Source organism: Prionailurus viverrinus, chromosome C2 (genome assembly GCF_022837055.1).
Source record: "Prionailurus viverrinus isolate Anna chromosome C2, UM_Priviv_1.0, whole genome shotgun sequence".
NCBI classification, from domain to species: Eukaryota; Metazoa; Chordata; class Mammalia; order Carnivora; family Felidae; genus Prionailurus; species Prionailurus viverrinus.
In genome coordinates, this window is record NC_062569.1 from 26,170,264 (window position 1) to 26,189,824 (window position 19,561).

The following is a 19,561-nucleotide window of genomic DNA, read 5'->3' on the forward strand; positions in this document are numbered from 1 at the left end:
CTGGCAAGACCGCTCTGGCAGGCTGTGATGTCCTGAGAGAGGTGACTGGGTGCTCACCTGCATGTCTGGAAACATTCTACGGTCCCATCAGAGCTTTAAAACAGAGCCTTTCTGGGTAGGAGGAACTTGGTTCTACTCGGGCCTAAAGAAAGCTCTCAGATCTCTGTTCACCTCAGAAGAGAAGAACTCGCAGCAGGAAACCATATTGACCACCATCTTTTCTTACTTTCCTTTTTCCCCCCTCTTGGTAGAAGGAACCTCTTGGTAGTTCAGACCCAGGACAAGTGCGGTGCTATGAGAAGAGGAAACAGCACTTGCTCTTGTCACCAAGGCTGCATAGGGATGGCCCCTGGGTCCGGAGCTGCGCAGTGCCCAAACTGGGATTAGAGTTCCTTACGCTGTGTCCCACAACCGCTCAAAACAGCTTGAGTCAAAGGAATTTCTGCAAGGTTGGAGTCTTTCCTGGAACCCAAGGGAGAGAAGCACCACAGAGCCTTAAGTGTGGAGAGACCGAACATCCCAGTGTGCCTGTTGTTCCAGCATAATTATTAATAGCGCTCCGCCTCCTTGTCAAAAGTATCTTGGCTTGATTGATGAATCGTCTGGCCGTGTTAATTGCAGGATTAGTCAGGGAACCCAGATAATCTCCCACGAGCCTTCCTCTGTTGCCTCCTCGTGTTCTCTCGTTGGCTTTCGCTCACTGTCTGCCCTCTCTTTGTGTCTCCCTCCTCGGGCTTCCTCTGTTCCCTGAGAGAGGGTCTTGTATCAGAAACATGGCTGCAAGGTTCTGCCTGATGCGGGGGATGGGGGTGGGGGGACCATCCCCACAGAAGGAACTAGTGCTTTTGGCCTCTGCTACTGAAGTCAGGGCTCGAGGTGGAAGAGAAAAGGAGTCAGAAGGGAAGGGAGTCAGGTACCCGGTCCTCAACAGTGTGCTGGCTTCTTCCAACTCGAAGGCCCTATTTTCTTCCCTTTTCTTTCCCGTGCGTGTTTCCATTTCATCGGAGCTGTTTTAACCAGGCTCTTCTGGTTGGATGGAACTGGCTGATGGGGGATTGGGCCTGCACAGCGATGGGGAATGGGGAATGCTGGCTCCAGCTTCCTGCTGGTCTTCTGCCCTGACCCTCCCCTCTCCACTCTGCTTCCTCCTGGCTCCTGCGTGCTCAAGCCTTGGCCTCGCTGGTCTGGCTCTCTAGGCCCCGGCTCTACCCCGGAGCGGTCTTTCCAGTTTCGCCTCTGCTGCAAAATTCCTGAAGGCCAAGTGTGATTGTCCTGGCCCCCCTTCTCACAGGCCTGTGAAAGCCACTCCCCATGGGAGCTGGGACTGAGGGAAGGAAAGCCAGACAGAGGCAAGGAAAGAAGGCCACCCACCGGAGGGCCCGGGGAGCGAGGTGTGGTCTCAGAGTGGAAAAGTGGAGTGAAATCCAGGGTCAGGAGCTAGACCTGCGCAGTCCGCTGTAGCAAACCCTAGCCACGTGTGGCTGTTCAAATTACGATTGAAACATTAGAATTTAATTAAAAATCCAGCTAGTTGTACCAGCCACATTTCAAGCTTTTATTTAGCCACAAGTGGCCAGTGGCTTCTGCACCGGACAGCACAGATACAGAACATTTCCATTCTTGCAGAAAGTTCTGTCTGACGGCCCTGGAGAGCACTTAACCCTTTTCACACAAGCACTGTTTTAAGTGCTTTCTTTGGGTGTTTTAGTAGCTGCCCCAAGTACTCTTAAAGATTGGGGGGGGGGGGGGAAGAAAACATGGTACGTGGTAAACATAAAAACATTTCAGGTACCTTATAACTGGTCAGTAAGCCAGAATGTTTCCAGTGGTGCCCTTGGTTATGTAATTCTAGAATGTTCCTGCAAACAGAGACTTTACATTTCTGACTCGTTCGTCTTCTGCCACCGTCATAATTTTTGCCTTATCCTAGTTCTGTATCTACTGTTTATTCCATATTTCCCTTTAAATTGATTGACATTTTTACTTCATCTTGTTTGAAGTGGAGACTTCATGACTGTAAGTGAAAAGCCATCAAAAGGAAATACTTTTTTTGAGAGAGAGAGAGAGAGAGAGAGAGAGAGAGAGAGAATATCCCAATCAGGCTCCATGCCCAGCACAGGGCCTGATGCAAGGCTTGATCTCACAACTGTGAGATCATGACCTGAGCCAAAATCAAGAGCCAGATGCTTAACTGACTGACACCCCCCCCCCCACCGTGCCCTGGAAATGTGTTTTTATTTAAAGCAAGCTTTTTATTAAGTTTTAAATTTTAATTCCAGTAAACATACAGCATTATATTAGTTTCAGGTGTACAACATAGTCATTCAACAATGCTATTCATCTCTCAGTGCTCATCATGAGTGTACTCTTAAAGCAAGGTTTTTATTGAAGGAATTTTCTGTGTGTGTTCAAGTGCCCAACTCCTAAGGGTACAGCTTGGTGACTTTCAAACCAGTGTCGTTTTGTTTCCAGCGGATGTGTTTTGCTTATCAAATTCTAGCAGATTCCCTTCTCTATGGGAGGCTCAGCTAGATTAGCTCCCCCTTTCTCAAAATGTGGATTAGCAGCCGCAAACATAAAGTGCTGTGAGGGTGCTGTGGAGACATGGTAGCACCCAACAGGACCCTCTCCTTGGACAAAATCAGAAGGATTCAAGAAAGATCTGAGCAGGAACAGCTGCTTCGCTGTTACTGAAAATACACTGGTGTTGCCAGTGTGTGAGATGTCTTTGCAGGGCAGGCCCCGGGGCGGGGGAAGAGTATGGCTTAGTCTACACAGCAGACCTGATGCTTCTGGCCTCAAGTTCCCTTTACACTCTTTTTTTTTTTTAATGTTTTATTATTTTTTTTAATGTTTATTTATTTTTAAGAGAGAGAGAGAGAAACAGAGTGCGAGTGGGGTGTGGCAGAGAGAGAGGGAGACAGAATCAGAAACAGGCTCCAGGCTCTGAGCTGTCAGCACAGAGCCGGACACGGGGCTTGAACTCAGACTGTGAGATTATAACCTGAGCCAGAGTCAGACACCTACTTGACTGAGCCACCCAGGTACCTCTCCCTTTACACTCTTATAATCATTGAGTACCCCAGAGAGCTCTGTGTGGGTAATATATATATTTGCTGTGTTAGAAAAGTTAACCTCAGTGGCTCAATAGGTTAAGCATCCGACTCTTGATTTCAGCTCAGGTCATGATCTCATGGTTTGTGGGTTTGAACCCCACGTCGGGCTCTCTACTGTCAGCACAGAGCCCCCTTGGGATCCTCTGTCTCCCTCTCCCTCCCTCCCTCTCACCCCCCACCCCGTCTCTCAAAAATAAACATACATTAAAAAAAGTTAAATTCATTCATTAAAAATTACAATAATAAACCTATTACACGTTGACGTATTTTATGAGAAAATAAGTATTTTCCCAAACGAAAGAAAAAAAAATTCGTGAAAGGAAATTAATCATTTAATGGTCTTTTTGTCTTACAAGTCTCTTTGTAGTCTGGCTTCCTAGAGGGGCTGAGTTGTGTGCTTCTGCATTCCATCTGCTGCCATGTCTCCTATGAAGTAGTCTCTGGGAAACCCCACTGAAAACTCATGAGAGAATGAAGGTGAAAAGGCAAATAAGTCCAGTGTGATTAGGAAAATGGTTTTGACCTTGCAGAGCCTCAGGGACTCCTACCATGGTCCCCTGGACCACACTTTGGGAACCTACAGGTGAAGTGAAAGCCATTGGATGAAAAGACTAAAGGTATGTGTTCTTGTCTGAAGTCTGGCACGCACTGGCGTGTGACCTCAGGCCACATAGCGCTTCACCTGAGATACGTGTAGGCTGGGGACCATCGTTCTTGCTCAGCCTGTCTTACAGGGTCATTGTGAGGCTCAGGTAATGCCTGTGAAATCTCTCTTCAAGCAGCAGTGTATTTATAAATGGCATTACTCAGGCTCTTTTGAAGTATGGTGTCATCTTTAATTTGTAGGACAGTTATTTTTAAAAACTGATGTCCCATCTTAATCTCCCTTGGTTCTGGGGACACCTTTGTGGAGGAGAAAGGCCGTCATTCTCAGCTTACAGGTGACATCATTGAGGCTTTGATGAGCGGATTGGCCAGAAAACAGATCGTCCTCAGTGGGGTGACACCTGGCACACTGTCTCCAAGGCACGCCGGCCCTGGCCAGTTTGGTTTCGCTGGAGTTCTTACCTGATACTGGCCTGTATTTTTGACACGCATGTTCAAAACAGGGATTCTGTGCCACCCTCAGCAGTTCTTTGAATAAATTGCCCTGAGTCACCTAATGGAAATGACACAGTTTTCAGATTTGATGATCTCAGGGATCCCAGCTGAGGGAACCAGCCCCGCCTGGTAAATGGCTTGTTTTTCTGGGCTTGTAAAAGGTCTGCTGGCTCTCCCGAGGTAAGGTTATACAGAAGTGCATGGGTCGTTTATTGTAGGGAAAATAGCTTTCTCTCCTCCCGGGACATTCCTGGAAGTAACCCTCCACTCTGATCTTGGGAAACACGTTTGCCTGTACTTGTAGGAAATGGGAGAACCATAGTCCTTTTCTTGAACTAGGAAATAAGGCAAAAAGCACAAGGTCAGTTGCGGCAAGCTGTCTGAAAGATGTAGCCAACTGGCACTCGGAGGGATTTAGAGAAATGCTTTGTCCAGGTTAGTTCCGGGTTCTGTTCCATATGAACATGACTTTGTTGTCAGGGTTAAAAGCCTCTAGCACTTAACCGTATTTAATTACTAGTGCTTTGCCATAATACGACTGTAGACTGACCCTCTCCTCCCTATCTATATTAATTATGACTACTTTAAGGCCTACTTGTCTATCTTTTTTATTTAAGGTTTCATTCGATTGCGAATGACAGAAATGCAATTCAACCGCTTTAAGCAAAACATAAAACAGTTGCGACAGCTGAGGTTGTGTGTGCTGTTTTGGCTCTGGGGAAGGTGGAGTGTAGGGCGAGACTGTAAAGCATTGCCACTTCCGGAAGCTCAGAGTGTTGCCAGCTGGGACTTCCTCGCTCTCCCAGGCTCTCCCCTCCTGTTGCCAAGATGGCTGCCATCTGCTCTAGCCTTTCATTCTATTCTCTCCGCCTTCTCCGTGAAAAATAGTTCCTCCGACTGTTTCAGAAAAGTCCCAGAATGAAGTCTCATTGGTTCTCATGGGTCACATGCTTTCCCTCAATCATCGAAGCTAGGTGTATCCAAATCTGATTGGCAAGGCCTGGGTCACGTGACCACTTCTGGGCCCTGGGTGAGGCCCAAGAAAGTCAAGGCTGTTAGCATTGGGCTGGCAGAAAAGATGGGGGTTTGTGGGCCCTCACACTCCAGTGTTTGTGGAGACGTGTTACTCAAATGGCTAGGATTTTCTGTGGAATGGTGAAAGAACTGGGTCGGCATTATCTTCTCAGGGAGAAGGCTGGCTTTGTGTTTAGCTTTTAACGCGTCTTGGATGAATAGGCTTGTTGGTGGTTGGACGTCAGCCAGCCATGCATCATCATCCCTGGCAACACAGCCTCATTTATAGAGGGAAAACACTGATGTCAAATCAAGTCCTTTGGGTGCAATACCCTTTGATGGCCACACGCTTACCCAGGCTGGTGGTCCCAGGATCTGCCCACCAGCATCCCCTGAGAAGCCCTGTTCACTCTTTGGTAAAACCCAGATCTGATCTGGTCATGCCTCTGCTTAAAAATTCACCACGGTATCTTAGCACAGTTTTTAAAAAGGCAAAAAAAAAAAAAAAACAACCAAAAAACCCCGTCCTACCCCATTCCCATCTTCGCCTCCCTTAAGGGCAGTTTGATCAGTTGACCATATTTTAGCTGATTAGGTATTAACTTCTATGACTTAATGGTGGGCTCTGTGTGGCTGCTTGTTGATTTGTCAGTTTTAGTTAACCATCTGCCAGCATCCCAACTGGAAGATGAGATTTTCATTTCTTTCCTCCCTCCGTCCCCCCAAACCACCTCTCTTTCTCACTTCCTTTCCTCCCAACAGAACTATCTTGTAGTCAATATTCAGTGTACGTTATCGCAGCTGTGGAAGTGCTTCACAGTGGAGCCTTCCAGTAAACTAGATCACTTTTCTTTTTGTGGAAGAATGCATTCTTTGGTCATTTCTGCCAGGGGCTCATGGGAAGTAAATTGAGATTTACGTGAAAAGAAAAAAAAAAATCCACCCCGTCTCCCCACTGTGCTGGGATAAAGTTCACATGCCTTAACTCAGCACCCACACCCTTCCTTGCTCCAACTCCCACCAGCCCTCCCGCCAGCCGTTCTTTGCTCACGTTCCTCCCTCTGCTTCTAGTGCCCCTCCCTCCCTGTCTGGTGAAATCCCCTTTCTTCGGGACCTGGCTTGGGTGACACTTGGGGTGGCCTTTCCAGCTGTGTGTCCGCCGCACTGTGTGTGTATTGAGGCCTTAGTGTTTATCGCGTTGCCTTATACTTGTCTATTTACTGCTTGAGTTTAAATCTTGGTTCTGCCATTTCCCAGCTCCGTGGCTTCAGGCATGTTACCTTCGGGCCTCAGTTTTCCTCTTCGTAAAATGCGAATAACAGCAGTATAGCACCTGCCTGATCAGGCTGTGATTGCACGAATTGAAAGCATTTGTGGTCACGTCTGCCACATAGTAAATTGCCCATCTGGGCTCTGCATCCCTCTCCCTCCCTCAGAAAGGCAGGCTTGGTGGGCTATATTCACCCGTGCCCAGAATAGCTCTTGGCAAATCAACAGTCTCCGGGAGCCGGGCTGGGCACCTCAATGGGTGATGCAGGCTGGCTGTGATTCAGGCAAAGGGCTGGTGGAGACTGGAAAGGGAAATCTCTTTCTAAGGGGGCGTCTCCTCCACTTCTAGCCAGTGGTTTCCAGGTAGGAATGAGGGCCCCATGTTGCTAGATTATCAGATTCTTTTTATGAGAAAATTGAGAATCCACTTTAAAAAAAAAAAAAAATACAGATTTTCCTGACATTTAGTACCCAGCGTACGGACCAAAGGCACTAAGCCTACTGGCCCAGGGGCCACTGGTTTGGGGCCCAATTCTCATTTTACAAAAGAGACCCGGAGTGATGATGTGATCTGCCCTGGGTCACACGCTGTTGATGGCCCTCCGTTTTCTCACCTGTGGTCTGGATACAGCACTGGTCCTGCGTCTCGTCAGGGTGGGGACTTGAAGAATTCAGTCATGCTTGTGAGTGCATTTGCAAAGCATCTGCCTACACGGTGTGACAGTTGTTACTTCCGTCCTGTCAGCTGCCCCTGCCTCAGAGGGACGACCTCCGTGTTTTTAAAACAGGATCATGGGTCTCTTTTTGTGCCAGGTGGTAATGGGGGATTGCGTGTACTTGCTGAGCATGTGCTGTGCGTCCAGGAGCTATTAGTTGTGTTACATTTGCATTCTCCTTTATTCCTTTTTTTCTGCCCTCCCTATGAGATGGAAAGTAACGATTTAATTGGTAATAAAAATGATGAGTCCAGAAGTTGCCTGATGAGGGCCTCACAGAGGTTTGGTGGAGATTGGATCCATCTCTCTGGTTAAAAAAAGAAAAAAAAAAAATCCCGGGCTTCAGACAACATGCTGCCTCCTACATATTGGAAATGCAGTCTGGCCGGGGCTCAGCGGGGCTAGTCCCTGGGCTGCCCTGTGCACCCACGCCACTTCCTCTCCAGGACAGACCTGGTGTGCTTTGTTTCCAGAAGCTGTAGCAGGTGACTGCGGGCCTGGCCACATAGAAGAGAAGGCAGAGAAGAAGATGATGATACAGGGCCCGCGGAAGGGACCAAGGCCAGTGTCAGAAGTAGGATGGGGCTCAGGAGCTGAGAAGCGCCCATGTGAGGCAAAGGCAGCACCCTCGTATGCTCGAGTGCCGGCATCATTTTCAAACCCATCTGGCAAGTCCTGGTGCAGTAGGATGGAGGACACACAAGTGGGACACACAAGTGGGCAGAGCCTTCTTCACCCCCTTGAGCCATCCCCTTGGCCCAAGAGGCCCCTACAGTTCGATGCTTAGAGATAGTCTTCAGATAGTTGCTCGTGAGGCGGGCCCTCTGCAGCCAGTGGAGCACACGTGTTTGTGTGTTTGTTTTAATTTTTTTTAACGTTTGTTTTTGAGAGAGAGAGAGGGAGGGAGGGAGGGGCAGAGAGAGAGGGAGACACAGAATGTGAAGCAGGCTCCAGGCTCCGAGCTGTCAGTACAGAGCCCGACGTAGGGCTCAAACTCACGAACCTCAAGATCATGACCTGAGCCGAAGATCGGACGCTTCACTGACTTAGCCACCCAGGTGCCCCAGCACATGTGTTTTACCAGCTGGGTGGCTGCTCGGTCTTGGGGCAGCCCCACGGCTGGTGTTCATGCATTGTTCCTTCTCTGAGTATCTATTTCCCCTCTCAGATGTGTGCCCCTTTTATCCCACCCCCACGAGGCTGTGTCACACAAATGCCTAAGGGAAAAGGAGTAGAGGGGTGTGGGGTCTGGAAAGTACTAACCCAACCCTCCAATATGTCGCCCTAGACATTGGACTGAGTTCCTTCTTTTGAATTTTATTTCCTCCTCGTGAAGTCCGTGGATCTGGGTTTCTTGACTTTGACACTGTGGTTAAGCCTAGAATGGCCTGCCTGCCTCTTCCTCCCTTCCAACCCCTAACTGAGACCTAAGTTGCTTGTAGCTGCCTCCAGGATGGGTGGCCACCCTTATCTCTTGCTGTTTTCCACATTTCGGACTTCTAGTTTCATTCAGACCGTGCCGTTCCCTCTCCGCTCTTGGCCGAATATGGCTTCTCTGCCTGCTCGGGGCTCAGTATTTCCTCTCCCTCTCTCCCAAGTGACCATTCATGCTCCCGGCTTCTGTATAGATATCACCCCTCTGGATGTTTTCCAAGCCTCTCTCTCACCACCCCGTCCCGCCTTACCAGACCTTGTGAGGTTCTCTGCTGCTGGGTTCCGTGGCACCTGTACCAGTCTCATCCTGGCTTGGACTTTTCTGGAATGGCTATAATGCCTACCTCACCCGCCAGACTGGACGTGTCCTGTGGGCAGGGACCAAGCCCCACACCCAGCATAGGGTCTGGCATGTGAGAAGTTTCCGATCAGTGTTTCTGCATGGAGGACTACATTATATGGTTGAGGACTCCATGGGAGCATAGGACATGGTGCCATCACTGAAGCTGCCCACTGAGGAGATAGAGCTTTTAAATCAAGCCTGAGCTGTCCACCTTCATATAGTAGTCACTGGCCACACTTACTTTTATTTTTATTTACTTTCATTAAAAACTTTTTTGGGGGTGCCTGGGTGGCTCAGCCGGTTGAGCCTCCGACTTCAGCTCAGGTCGTGATCTCACGGTCCGTGAGTTCGAGCCCCGCGTCGGGCTCTGTGCTGACCGCTCAGAGCCTGGAGCCTGTTTCGGATTCTGTGTCTCCCTCTCTCTCTGACCCTCCCCCATTCATGCTCTGCCTCTCGCTGTCTCAAAGATAAATAAATGTTAAAAAAAAAAATTTAAAAACTTTTTTTAATGTTTATTTTTGAGAGAGAGAGCATGAGTGGAGGAGCAGAGGGAGAGGGAGACACAGAATCCGAAGCAGGCTCCAGGCTCTGAACTGTCAGCAGAGCCCTGCGAGGGACTGCGAGATCATGACCTGAGCCAAAGTTGGCTGCTTAACCGACTGAGCCACCCCGGTGCCCCCGTGCTTATTTTTAAAATAGAAATATACTTAATTAAAACTGAATAAATTGGAAACCCATTTCCTCAGCCTCCTTAGCCAATTTCAAGTGCTCAGTAGCCAAATGTGGCTAGTGGCTACCATATTAGACAGTGTGATAGAACATTTCCAGTATCACAGAGTTTTAGACGGTGCTGCTCACAAAGATATTAATTTAGGAGCTTGTAGGTTCTGTGAAGGCCCTCCTTGGTGCTTTTGGATAGAGAAAGTGGATTTTCGTGGATGCCTCCTTAAGCCTCAACTGTTCCTCGTTTTCTCTTGGCTGCAGGATGCTCGTCAGAAGTTCCGCTCTGTTCTGGTGGAAGCAACGGTGAAGCTGGACGAGCTGGTGAAGAAAATTGGCAAAGCTGTGGAAGACTCGAAGCCCTACTGGGAGGCCCGGAGGGTGGCGAGGCAGGTAAGGTAGCCCCGCTGACCGTCTCCCTTGCCTCCGCCCCAAACCGTGTTTTGGATGCGCCTTCTGACTTCTGTGTCCCCGGTCGAAGGTTAGAAGCACGAGTCCCCCAGGATGCAGAGCCACCACGACTTTGTATACACTGCATTTGAAGACAGCGTCTTGCTTTCTCCTTCCCCCTACCCAAGCTGCTCCATTCCAGCTCCTGATGCTATTAATAGAGTGTGGGTGCTGGCATTTGGCCGACCCTGTGAGTGGGTGCCACCTGGATACCGAGATAGTGCCCAGATCCGCCCCCCCCCCCCCCCCCCCGGCAGCTGGGCCAGCTGGTGTGGACGAGAGGACGTGTCTAGAAGACAAGGTGTCTTCCTCTGCCCTCTCTGGTGATCGGCTGGCAGGCAGCAGGCAGAAGACTCCCTCCCTTGCAGCGTCTCCTCTCTGGTTTGAGAGGAATTTACCATTTGCTTCTCTTGAGACGTGGGTTCTTTGCCCCGAGAGCCCAAATCGGCAACTGGGGAACTGGCACCAACAAAGGGGCAGCAGAGGGGAGCTGTGGTCAGGCGATTGCTGGACGGCATGGGACCGGGCTCTGGTTTGAGTGTGTCCTCCTTTGTCCCCACTGAGGTGGTGCAGTGTTCTGCCTCTGTCCCCTCCCAGCCTCCGCTAGCCGGGCCCCATGAGTGGGGGGAGGAAAAGAGCCCCCGACCCTCACCGGTGTCTGCTGGGTGCCAGCCTCGGGGCTTTCGCACACCCCCGCTCGCTCTGGCTTCCTCGCACCATGTCTTTTCAGTGTGCGTGGCCACCCAGAACGGGCCTAAGCGGTTGGTCCAGAGTGTCGGTCCCATCCGTGTCATGTGTTTATGTGACGGAAGGTGCCGGTAAGAAAGTGTTCAGTGAGTGACGGGACGTGTGCACCAGGGTGCACATGCGTGCGGTTGGGCACGGTAGAGCAGGGAGGGTGAACTCTTGGGGAGACAAAGCCTCAGAAATCTAGGAACATGTTCAGACCAGACCTGTTGAGGGTCAGGGGCCAGGACTTGGGCGTTCTTCCTCTTTGCCCTGCCTCCGCGGGCCTCTCAAATTTCTCATCAGGGGATTCCCTTGATGCTTTAGTGGCTCTCCTGAGATCCTAGCTGCATATGTGTGTTCATACTCTGAACCCTGAGCTGAGCTTTCTGTTTGGAACCTGCTAGATAGGTTGCCTTATTCCTAGACAGAATGGCCACCTGAACCCTTCCTCCTTCCTGACCAGCTAAACCGGGTTGGTCAGCATGAGTGCCTGTTACTCACTGGGCTGCAGCAAACTCTGAGCAGCCGCCCCCTCTTTCTGCCTTTCTCTGGGAGGTGAAACCCTTCTTAAAAGGTCCTCCGGACCCTGAGGTATTGTCTCCAAAGTGCCTGTGTCTCACCGGTCTTTAAGGGGCACCCCCAGCTGGGATGTAGCCCAGAGTAGCAGTATTCTTGACCTGAAATTGCAGTGCAAAGGGTTTGGGTTTTGGGTTTGAGGAGAAATTTACGATAATTTAACATAAACATTGATCAGTACCAAGGAGGTCGTGAAACCTTTTCTGAAAGTCTTCAACACTTGAATTTATTGCCCTCTGACTCTCTTGAGCCCACAAATATCTCTTAGAACTGTCTATGTGCCCGTGCCTCGGGATCGTTAAGACTGGTCTGTTAACCCCTTGGAGTTGTGGCAGTGGTTTCCTCACTTGGTCCCCTGAGTTCGGGCTTTGACACCAAGCTGGTGAACAGGACCTTTGTGTTCAGGGACCAGTGGAGGTTGGCCCATCAGGTCACTGGCCCCAGCAGGTGGGAGGTGTCCATTTTTGGCTGTACTTGTGTCACATGTGCTCCTACCTCAGAGTCGTGGAATTTGCTGGTCCTTCTGTTTGGCATTGTCTAGTTTTTTAGTGTTTATTTTGAGAGAGAGCGTGCACAAGTCGGGGAAGAGCAGAGGTGGGGAGAGAGAGAGAGAGAGAATGAATGAACGAACGAACGAACGAATGAATTAATCCCAAGCAGGCTCCACGCTGTCAGCACAGAGCCCGACATGGGACTTGAACTCATGAGCCGTGAGATCGTGACCTGAGCCGAAATCGAGAGTCAGACGCTTAACTGTCTGAGCCAGCCAGGTGCCCCTCTGTTTGGCATTGTCTTAACCCCAGAATCTGCGTGGTCTGCTCACTCAGCTGTTCTTCACTTTTCTGCTCAAATGTCACTTTATCAACAACAAAGCCTCCCTGGGCCACCATTTAAATAACTGCTACTTGCTGTCTCCACCACCGCCATCCCTTGTTCCTTGATGTGCTTTTTCTCCATGGCACTCTTTCTGACTTGTTATTGTTGTTTGTAGTAGCGAAGCTCCGTGAGGGCTAACGGAACAAATGAGTGAACCATGCATTGACAGGCCTCCAGCAGGGCCAGTGTTCCTCCCGGCCCTTCCTTGGCATTCTGAGCGTTTCCTTTGTTGTCCCTGGTCCTCCCCACCCCCCCGCCCCCCGGCTTTCCTGCCCTGTGGCCACATAAGCGGAAGGATAGGAACACAGCTGGCAAATCTGTTCATTTAAATCTCATTTGCCGGGTAGGTCCCCAGTTGTCTGTGACACATCTGGGATAGATCTCCTACCACTCTCTTCTTTTCCCTCCCCAAATCCTCTTTGATGGGAAAAGAGGTAGGAGGGAGCTGGGTTGGCAGAGTCTCACTGCTGGGCAGCTGTGAACTATGGCATCGCTCCTTCCTCTCATCCCTTCTCGTGGCTAGTGAGGCTAGTGATCGTGACAATTACGGAGTCCCTTGGGTGAGCCACTGAGTCATCAGGTCTCACAAGATAATAGCCAGACCCTGGGGATGACTGAGTGATTCACTGTCAACCGGCAGAGGCCAAGAAGAATGTGAAGGGAACCCCTGCCTTCTTGCAGGTGGGGCAGGAAAAGGAGGGCGGAGAAGGCCCAGAGTGACCTCTGCCCCTCGCCCGCAAAGGACCTTGCTGGCGTATAGCCGAGGAACTGGAAGGATGCTCAAAGGCTGAGGCGGCGCACGGATGTCACATTTCATCTGGGCCCACGGTGGGCTCTCTGGGCTTGGGCCAGGTGACTGGGTCTGTTTGTGTACCAGCATCCTCTGACCTTCCTGATGGCGAAGGGGGTGGGGCCCACCTCCAGCGGCTGCCAGTTGGGCTTCCTGTTTTCTTCCTCTCTCTGATCCCCACCCCCTTCCCTTCTGTATTTACAGACCCTCTGGCTGTGTACAGCAGGGGCGGTCTCTGAGCATCTCCTTCAACGTGTATCGTGAGGCACTGTGTTCCCAGAGCCTCTGCCTCCTGGTCTAGGAAGCAGGGGTGGTTACGGGAGCCGCCTCGGCTCTCCCGTGAGGTTGTCTCAGGACTTCAGGGAGGCACCGTGTTTGACAGGGGAATCCCTGCATGAGCGTAGGTTTCAGCTGCATTAAACAACTTTTTTTGTTGGAGAAAATTTCGAAAATAGACGAAATGAAGAAAAGAAGTCCCTGTATCTTCTGTTAATATTTGATGTGTGTCTCCTTTTTTTTTGTTTTGTTTTTTTGTATGAGATCATCCTGGTGGTGGTTTTATGATCTGTCTCTCTGAATGCCCATCCGAGCCCTGATGCAGAAGAGACTTAAAGAGCTTGGTTTTCCATAAAGAGTCTACAAAGAGTTGTAATTGTTGGGTCAGTAGAAATTGTATTTGCTCATCAAAAATTTGCGTTAACTTTATTGGTCCTGTTGTCACATTGGATAAGGGATGAGTCAGCTCCAGTCCTCTGATTGTGAAAATCCAGCCCAAATTCCGCCAAGAGGAGGGAGAACATAGCCCCCCACGCCCAGCTGGGGTGGGGGCAGGGAACTGGCTTTCATTTATTTGAGGGTTTTTGTCCTTGAGCCAGAGCATGTTTGTAAGGCTGCTTTGACATACCTGTCAGCCCACGTGGCCTTCAGCGTGTAGAAGGCGTCAGTGTCTGACGAGGGGGTGGAGCCATGTGAGCCCGAACAGTTGAGCGTTTCTTGCTAGCTTTGCTCCTGGGGCTCTGACTGGTCTAGCAGTGGCCCTGGGCCTGTCGTTTTTATCACTGCCAGTCCCAATGCTTCCGCTTTTTTGTTTCTCTTTTGAAAGTGCGGTAAACTATAGAGAAGGTACATATCACCATTTGAGCCATTTCGAAATGTGTAACCGAGCAGCATTAAGTATGTTCCTATTAGGGAGCAGCCCCACCGCCATCCATCTTCAAGTTGTGTTAGATGCCAACTCCCCCTTCCTCCCTCCACCCCAGCCCTTGGCAACCATGGTTCTACTTTCTGTCTCTGGGATTTTGACTCTTCTAAGTGCCCCATACAAGTGGAATCAGGCAGTATTTGCCCTTCTGTGACTGGCTGATTTCACTTTGTATAACCTCTGCAAGGTTTGTCCATGTTACGGTGTATGTTAAAATTGCATTCTTTTTTAAGGCTGAGTAATAGTTTGTGGTATGGATATAGCACATTTTGTTAATCTGATGGTGAACATTTGGGCAACTTTTGTTTTTTATTAATTTAAGTTTATTTATTTATTTATTTTGAGAGAGAGCAAGACACAGACCATAAGCAGGGAAGGGGCAGAGAGAGAGAATCTCAAGCAGGCTCTGCACTGAGCCCAATGCGGGGCTTGAACCCATGAACCATGAGATCATGACTTGAGCTGAAACCAAGCGTCAGATGCTGAACTGACTGAGCCACCAGGATGCCCCAACTCTTATTTTTAAATGGTTGCAGTGTGTCAGAAGACTTTGCAAACCTGAAGAGCAACATAAATGCAAAATAGGGTCATTCAGTGCTGGAAGTTGCCTGTATTGTGTTTATGAGGCCATGTGAGTCCACGTTCTATACTCAGCCTCCTTTGGGGAAGTAGGTGAGAGGAGAGGCATTTGAAACTTGTAGAGTGACTTAGCTGTAGGACAACCGGCAAATCTTGGCCTTTCCTCTGAGCCAGACAGATTGGCTTTGAATCCCACCTTACCATTTAATAGGTGTGGGACTTGGGGTGGATTACTTAATCTCTGTGCCTCAGTTTCTTCATCTATAAAATTGTGTATGTTAGCTTTTGCTGTGAAACAAACCACCCCAAACCTAAAATGGCCTAAAACATTTATTTAGCTCATGATTCGGGTGGGCAGTTTTTCTGATGTTAGATGGCTTCATCTGTTAGGCACTTGGCCTGTTGTCAGCGAAGGCATCCCGGGTGACTGGACCATATGAGTCTCATCCAACAGGCTGGCTTCTTCCCGTGGTGTTGGGATTCCAGGAACTAAAAGGACAAGCTCTCTTCGAGCCTCTTCCTGCATCACATGTGTTAATGTCCTGTTGGGCAGAATAAGGCACACGGTCAGTCCAAATTCAAGAGGTGGGGAAAAATAAAGTCCACCTGTAAAGCACCTGTGAAATGTTGTAGCCATTTTTGGCAACTTACCATAGTAATGGAATTAGTACTTGTAAAACGTTTGCACCAAAAAAAAAAAAAAAAAAAAAAAAAATCTTAGTTCTTATTCCAGATGTATTTTCCTCTCAAATATTGTGTATTGTGTCTGTCTCTCTGGTGAATCTGCTGCCTTGAAAACAAAAGACCGCCGCACCAAAAACCTCTGGATGGAAGAAACAGTCCTGTGTTGGGTAAAGTGTCAAGAGTGTGAGGACAGGAGGGTGACCCCACGCAGTCAAGGAAATACCGAGTTGCTTGTGGGGGTAACATGTGCCAGAAGTTCAATAATAATGCAGAGGGAGTCTCTGACTTGCCTGTTCACTGATCACAAACACTCTGAGCCCTCACAGACAGTGTGGTGAGGGCCTTGAATGCATGGATGGAGAGTCACGTTTGCCACGAGATGAGACCGGTCAAGTGCATCAAATAATGCCTTGAATTCTTACGTTAGTCATAGAGGAACAGAGCATTGTAGTCTTTTTTTTGGTTGGGGAATTCTAGATGCTGATTTTGTTGGCAGAAGACCTTCCGTAAGTAGAGAAGTAGAGGGCCAGGTTCCACAAACTTGGGACACAAACTCGAAGACATGTGAAGCATGGGTCCTTGCTCTCTTTACTTGTTGGTTTTTTGTGTTTTTTTTTTTCCTTCTAATTTATTTTCTTTCATTCAACAAGTATTTACTGGGTTCCTACTAATTGTAGAGCACTGTTGTAGCCACTTGTCAAGAATGGGACAAAGACCCTAACCCTGTGGAGCTGGCATTCCCCTTTTAGTCTTATAAAAGCGTGTGGGGTGGGGTGGGGTGTTTGGGGGCAAAAGTGGAATCTCTGTTACTGATCTGATTTAAAGTGTGGGGTTGCTCCCCCCTCCATCTGAGACATAGAGTGAGTCCGTGGATTATAGTGGGCTAGTGGGTTGGCAAGTTAAAGGTTTCTGAAAGTGTTTTCTGAGCATCTCCCCTTTGTCTGTGCTGGCCATTGTGGAGCATAAAATGTGGTCTGTATCATCCAGGAGCCCTGTCAACACATACAAATAAGATGATTTTTACGGCATAGGTAATTACAGTCCATTGTTCTTATTCACAATAGTTATGTTCTCCAAAGCCCCTACCCGGATGCCTGGGTGGCTCAGTCAGGGGTCTGACTCGGTTTCAGCTCAGGTCATGATCTCACAGTTTGTGGGATTATTGGGCTCTGTGCTGACAGCATGGAACCTGTTTGGGATTCTCTCACTTCCCTCCCCTGCTCATTTGCATGCTCTTTCGCTCTCAAAATAAACTTAAAAAGTTGCTACCCGTGCTGAATTAGAGAGGCATCCTGTTGAGGTATTGCTTGTAGGTGAAATACAGGGTCAAGTTCCTGAGAGCCTCTGGTCACATTTTCATCAACTGACCCATACGTAGCCTTGTTTTACATATGTCTGTCTTTAAAGGCATCTTACTTTATATATTTCTTAATAATTATATACAGTACTTCTTTATAACAAAACACTAGCCAAGGAGGGTCAAACATTTTTCCGACCCCGGGTGACACGATTGTAAATTTACTTGGCTTTGAGCATCACACAGTGCTTTTTTTTTTTTTTTTAACGTTTTTTATTTATTTTTGGGACAGAGAGAGACAGAGCATGAACGGGGGAGGGACAGAGAGAGAGGGAGACACAGAATCGGAAGCAGGCTCCGAGCCATCAGCCCAGAGCCTGACGCGGGGCTCGAACTCACGGACCGCGAGATCGTGACCTGGCTGAAGTCGGACGCTTAACCAACTGCGCCACCCAGGCGCCCCTACACAGTGCTTTTTAAATTGGTCAAGACCTCCCATGCATTGATACCAAACAGAGTCCACAAATTTAAACTTGTCCGTAGCTTCCTCATGCGCTACGGACGTGACTTTAGCACTCACTGGAACAGCCTCTTGTAGGAATCTGCAAATTTCCTCTTTCTTTTTCTAGATGCACTGTATTGTTGATTCATTAACAGTAGACTCATGGCCAACAGCACTATGACTCACACCTGAATGAAGCTTATGTAAAACATGTATTTTCTCCTTACATAAGGCATGTCAGAGCCTTCTTGCACTTAGGAGCACTAGACAGCGCTTCAGCACTAGGCTTGGGGGCCAAACAGCTGAATCGAACAAAAAGCACAAAAATGTGAGAAATGTGGCACTAAGACAGAGATGGACAGTTGTTTACAACATGAGAGTTGAAACAAGGAGGCAGAGTGTTGCCTTGTTGGACCTCAGCTGGGAACATGCATGTTGAATAACTAAATGTTTTGCTTCTCTCGGTGGGTCTGGACCCTGGAGATACCATAAATGCTGATTTGGGGTAACAAGTTGTAGCGAGTAGACACATTTGCAAATATGGGATCCGTGAATAAGGCGAATCATTTGTATTCACTGAGTAAAGAGTCCGATGGGTGAGGCTCGTTGGCTAGACAACTGAACCACAGGGCACAGAGGTAGACATCGTGTGGAAGAAGCCAGCGGGTGGTGAGGTCACTGTAGGGGCTGGAGTTGGAAGCCTGGGCAGAAAGGTGCACCTGAGCCCCAAAGTGCAAGAGTCTGGGTAGAAAAGAGAAAAGAGCTGAGATCTGAGGGAGAAGTCAGTGTGGACGTAACCTGGGGTAAGTGCATCATCAGCTCCAGAGCTGTGGAAAGGAAGCTTTCTGGGAGCTGAAGAGCCAGAAAGGGAAGGAATGACGGCCAGCTGAGCGAGTACCAGACAGCCTCAGCCCGGCCTCCACTCAGGGTTGAGATACCACAGAGCAGCCACAGTGGGCTCTTATGTGGGGGGTTCTATCCTTTGAGACGGTGATTAGACATTGAAGCCAAATATTGTGTCTTCCGTTAATAGCGGCATCATCTTTTGAGATCTGTGTGCCAGGCACCATGTGTACTGCTCTGTGTAAGGGAGAGCATTTATCTTTCCTGTTTGTCCCCATATCACAGGTGAGGGACCTGGTCTTAGAGCCCAAAGACCATTACTTGTGTCCGTGCGTAAACCCTTCTGGTGTCATGGCTTAGTCTGAGAGCATACGAAGGCCAGCTTTAACAGACAGAGTGGTTAACCGGCAGTCAAGAATGAGTCACTGGGAACTCCGAGGTTTTGACCTGAATAGCCTGAATGCTAGTAGGAAGTTGACCGTGGGGATCCAGCTTTGGGAGAAGGGGTTGCGCTCACCCTCCTGAATGTTAAGCCACGACGGGGGGCCGCGGTGGGGATGTCATGGGTGAGGATGCAGGATGGCTTGGAGTGGGGGAGCTGGGAGTCGACTCTGGACAGTTTACTGGAAGCGTGTGCGTGGAAAGAACTGAGTCAGAGCTTCAGGATGGAGGGAAGGAGGGAGAGGAGAGGAACTTTGGCACTCTGTGTACAGAGCACTTTTCTACATACTTCAGATGCAGGAGGGAGGTACTTTTGTAGGTTTTGCAGAGCGGGAAACTGAGGTTTAGCGAAGTCGAGTTACTCAAGGCAGTGTCCCTGCCTTTTCTGCTCAGGGGGTAACTGTGAGGCTCTTCTTCCAAGCAATTTGGGGCCCTTTGAAACTCCTTCCCCTTGTGGCACGCCCTCCTGGTTCTCCTGCGACTCGGGCGCGACCTCGTCATGCCTCCCTTCTTCCCGGCCACCTTTCATTTCCGCTGGGCGGCAGCTCCCACGTAGGACTCGGGTGAGGAGGTCTGGGTCACTGACGTCCTTCCCCATGGCCCCGATCACGTTCCCACTGGGGGGGCCACAGGCCAGTTTCTGGGAACTGCGTCATCCCTGCGGCCCAGGGTAAGGGCAGGCGGTGAGTGATGGGGCACCTGCCCCAAGGCAGAGCTCCTGGTGATTTACAGTGGGAGAGGAGAATGGACTGTTAACTCTTGCCTGTAAGACTGCATCCTGCTTTGCAGTCTTGCTTAGAATTTCTGGGGAAGAAGCAGGTGCATTTGGGAAGCCTAGATGCTTGATCACAGATGGGGTCAGTGGGAGGGTCAAAGTGAC

At 49.4% G+C, this 19,561-nt stretch overlaps 1 protein-coding gene across 1 annotated transcript in view; it reads left to right on the forward strand.

Annotated features, from left to right (window-relative positions):
* Positions 1–19,561, forward strand: part of SH3BP5 (SH3 domain binding protein 5) — a 77,391-nt gene that overhangs the window by 16,726 nt on the left and 41,104 nt on the right. The window contains exon 3 of the mRNA XM_047874158.1: positions 9,978–10,106. Coding sequence (XP_047730114.1) covers positions 9,978–10,106 — 129 coding nt within the window. The remainder of the gene's footprint in view (positions 1–9,977; positions 10,107–19,561) is intronic.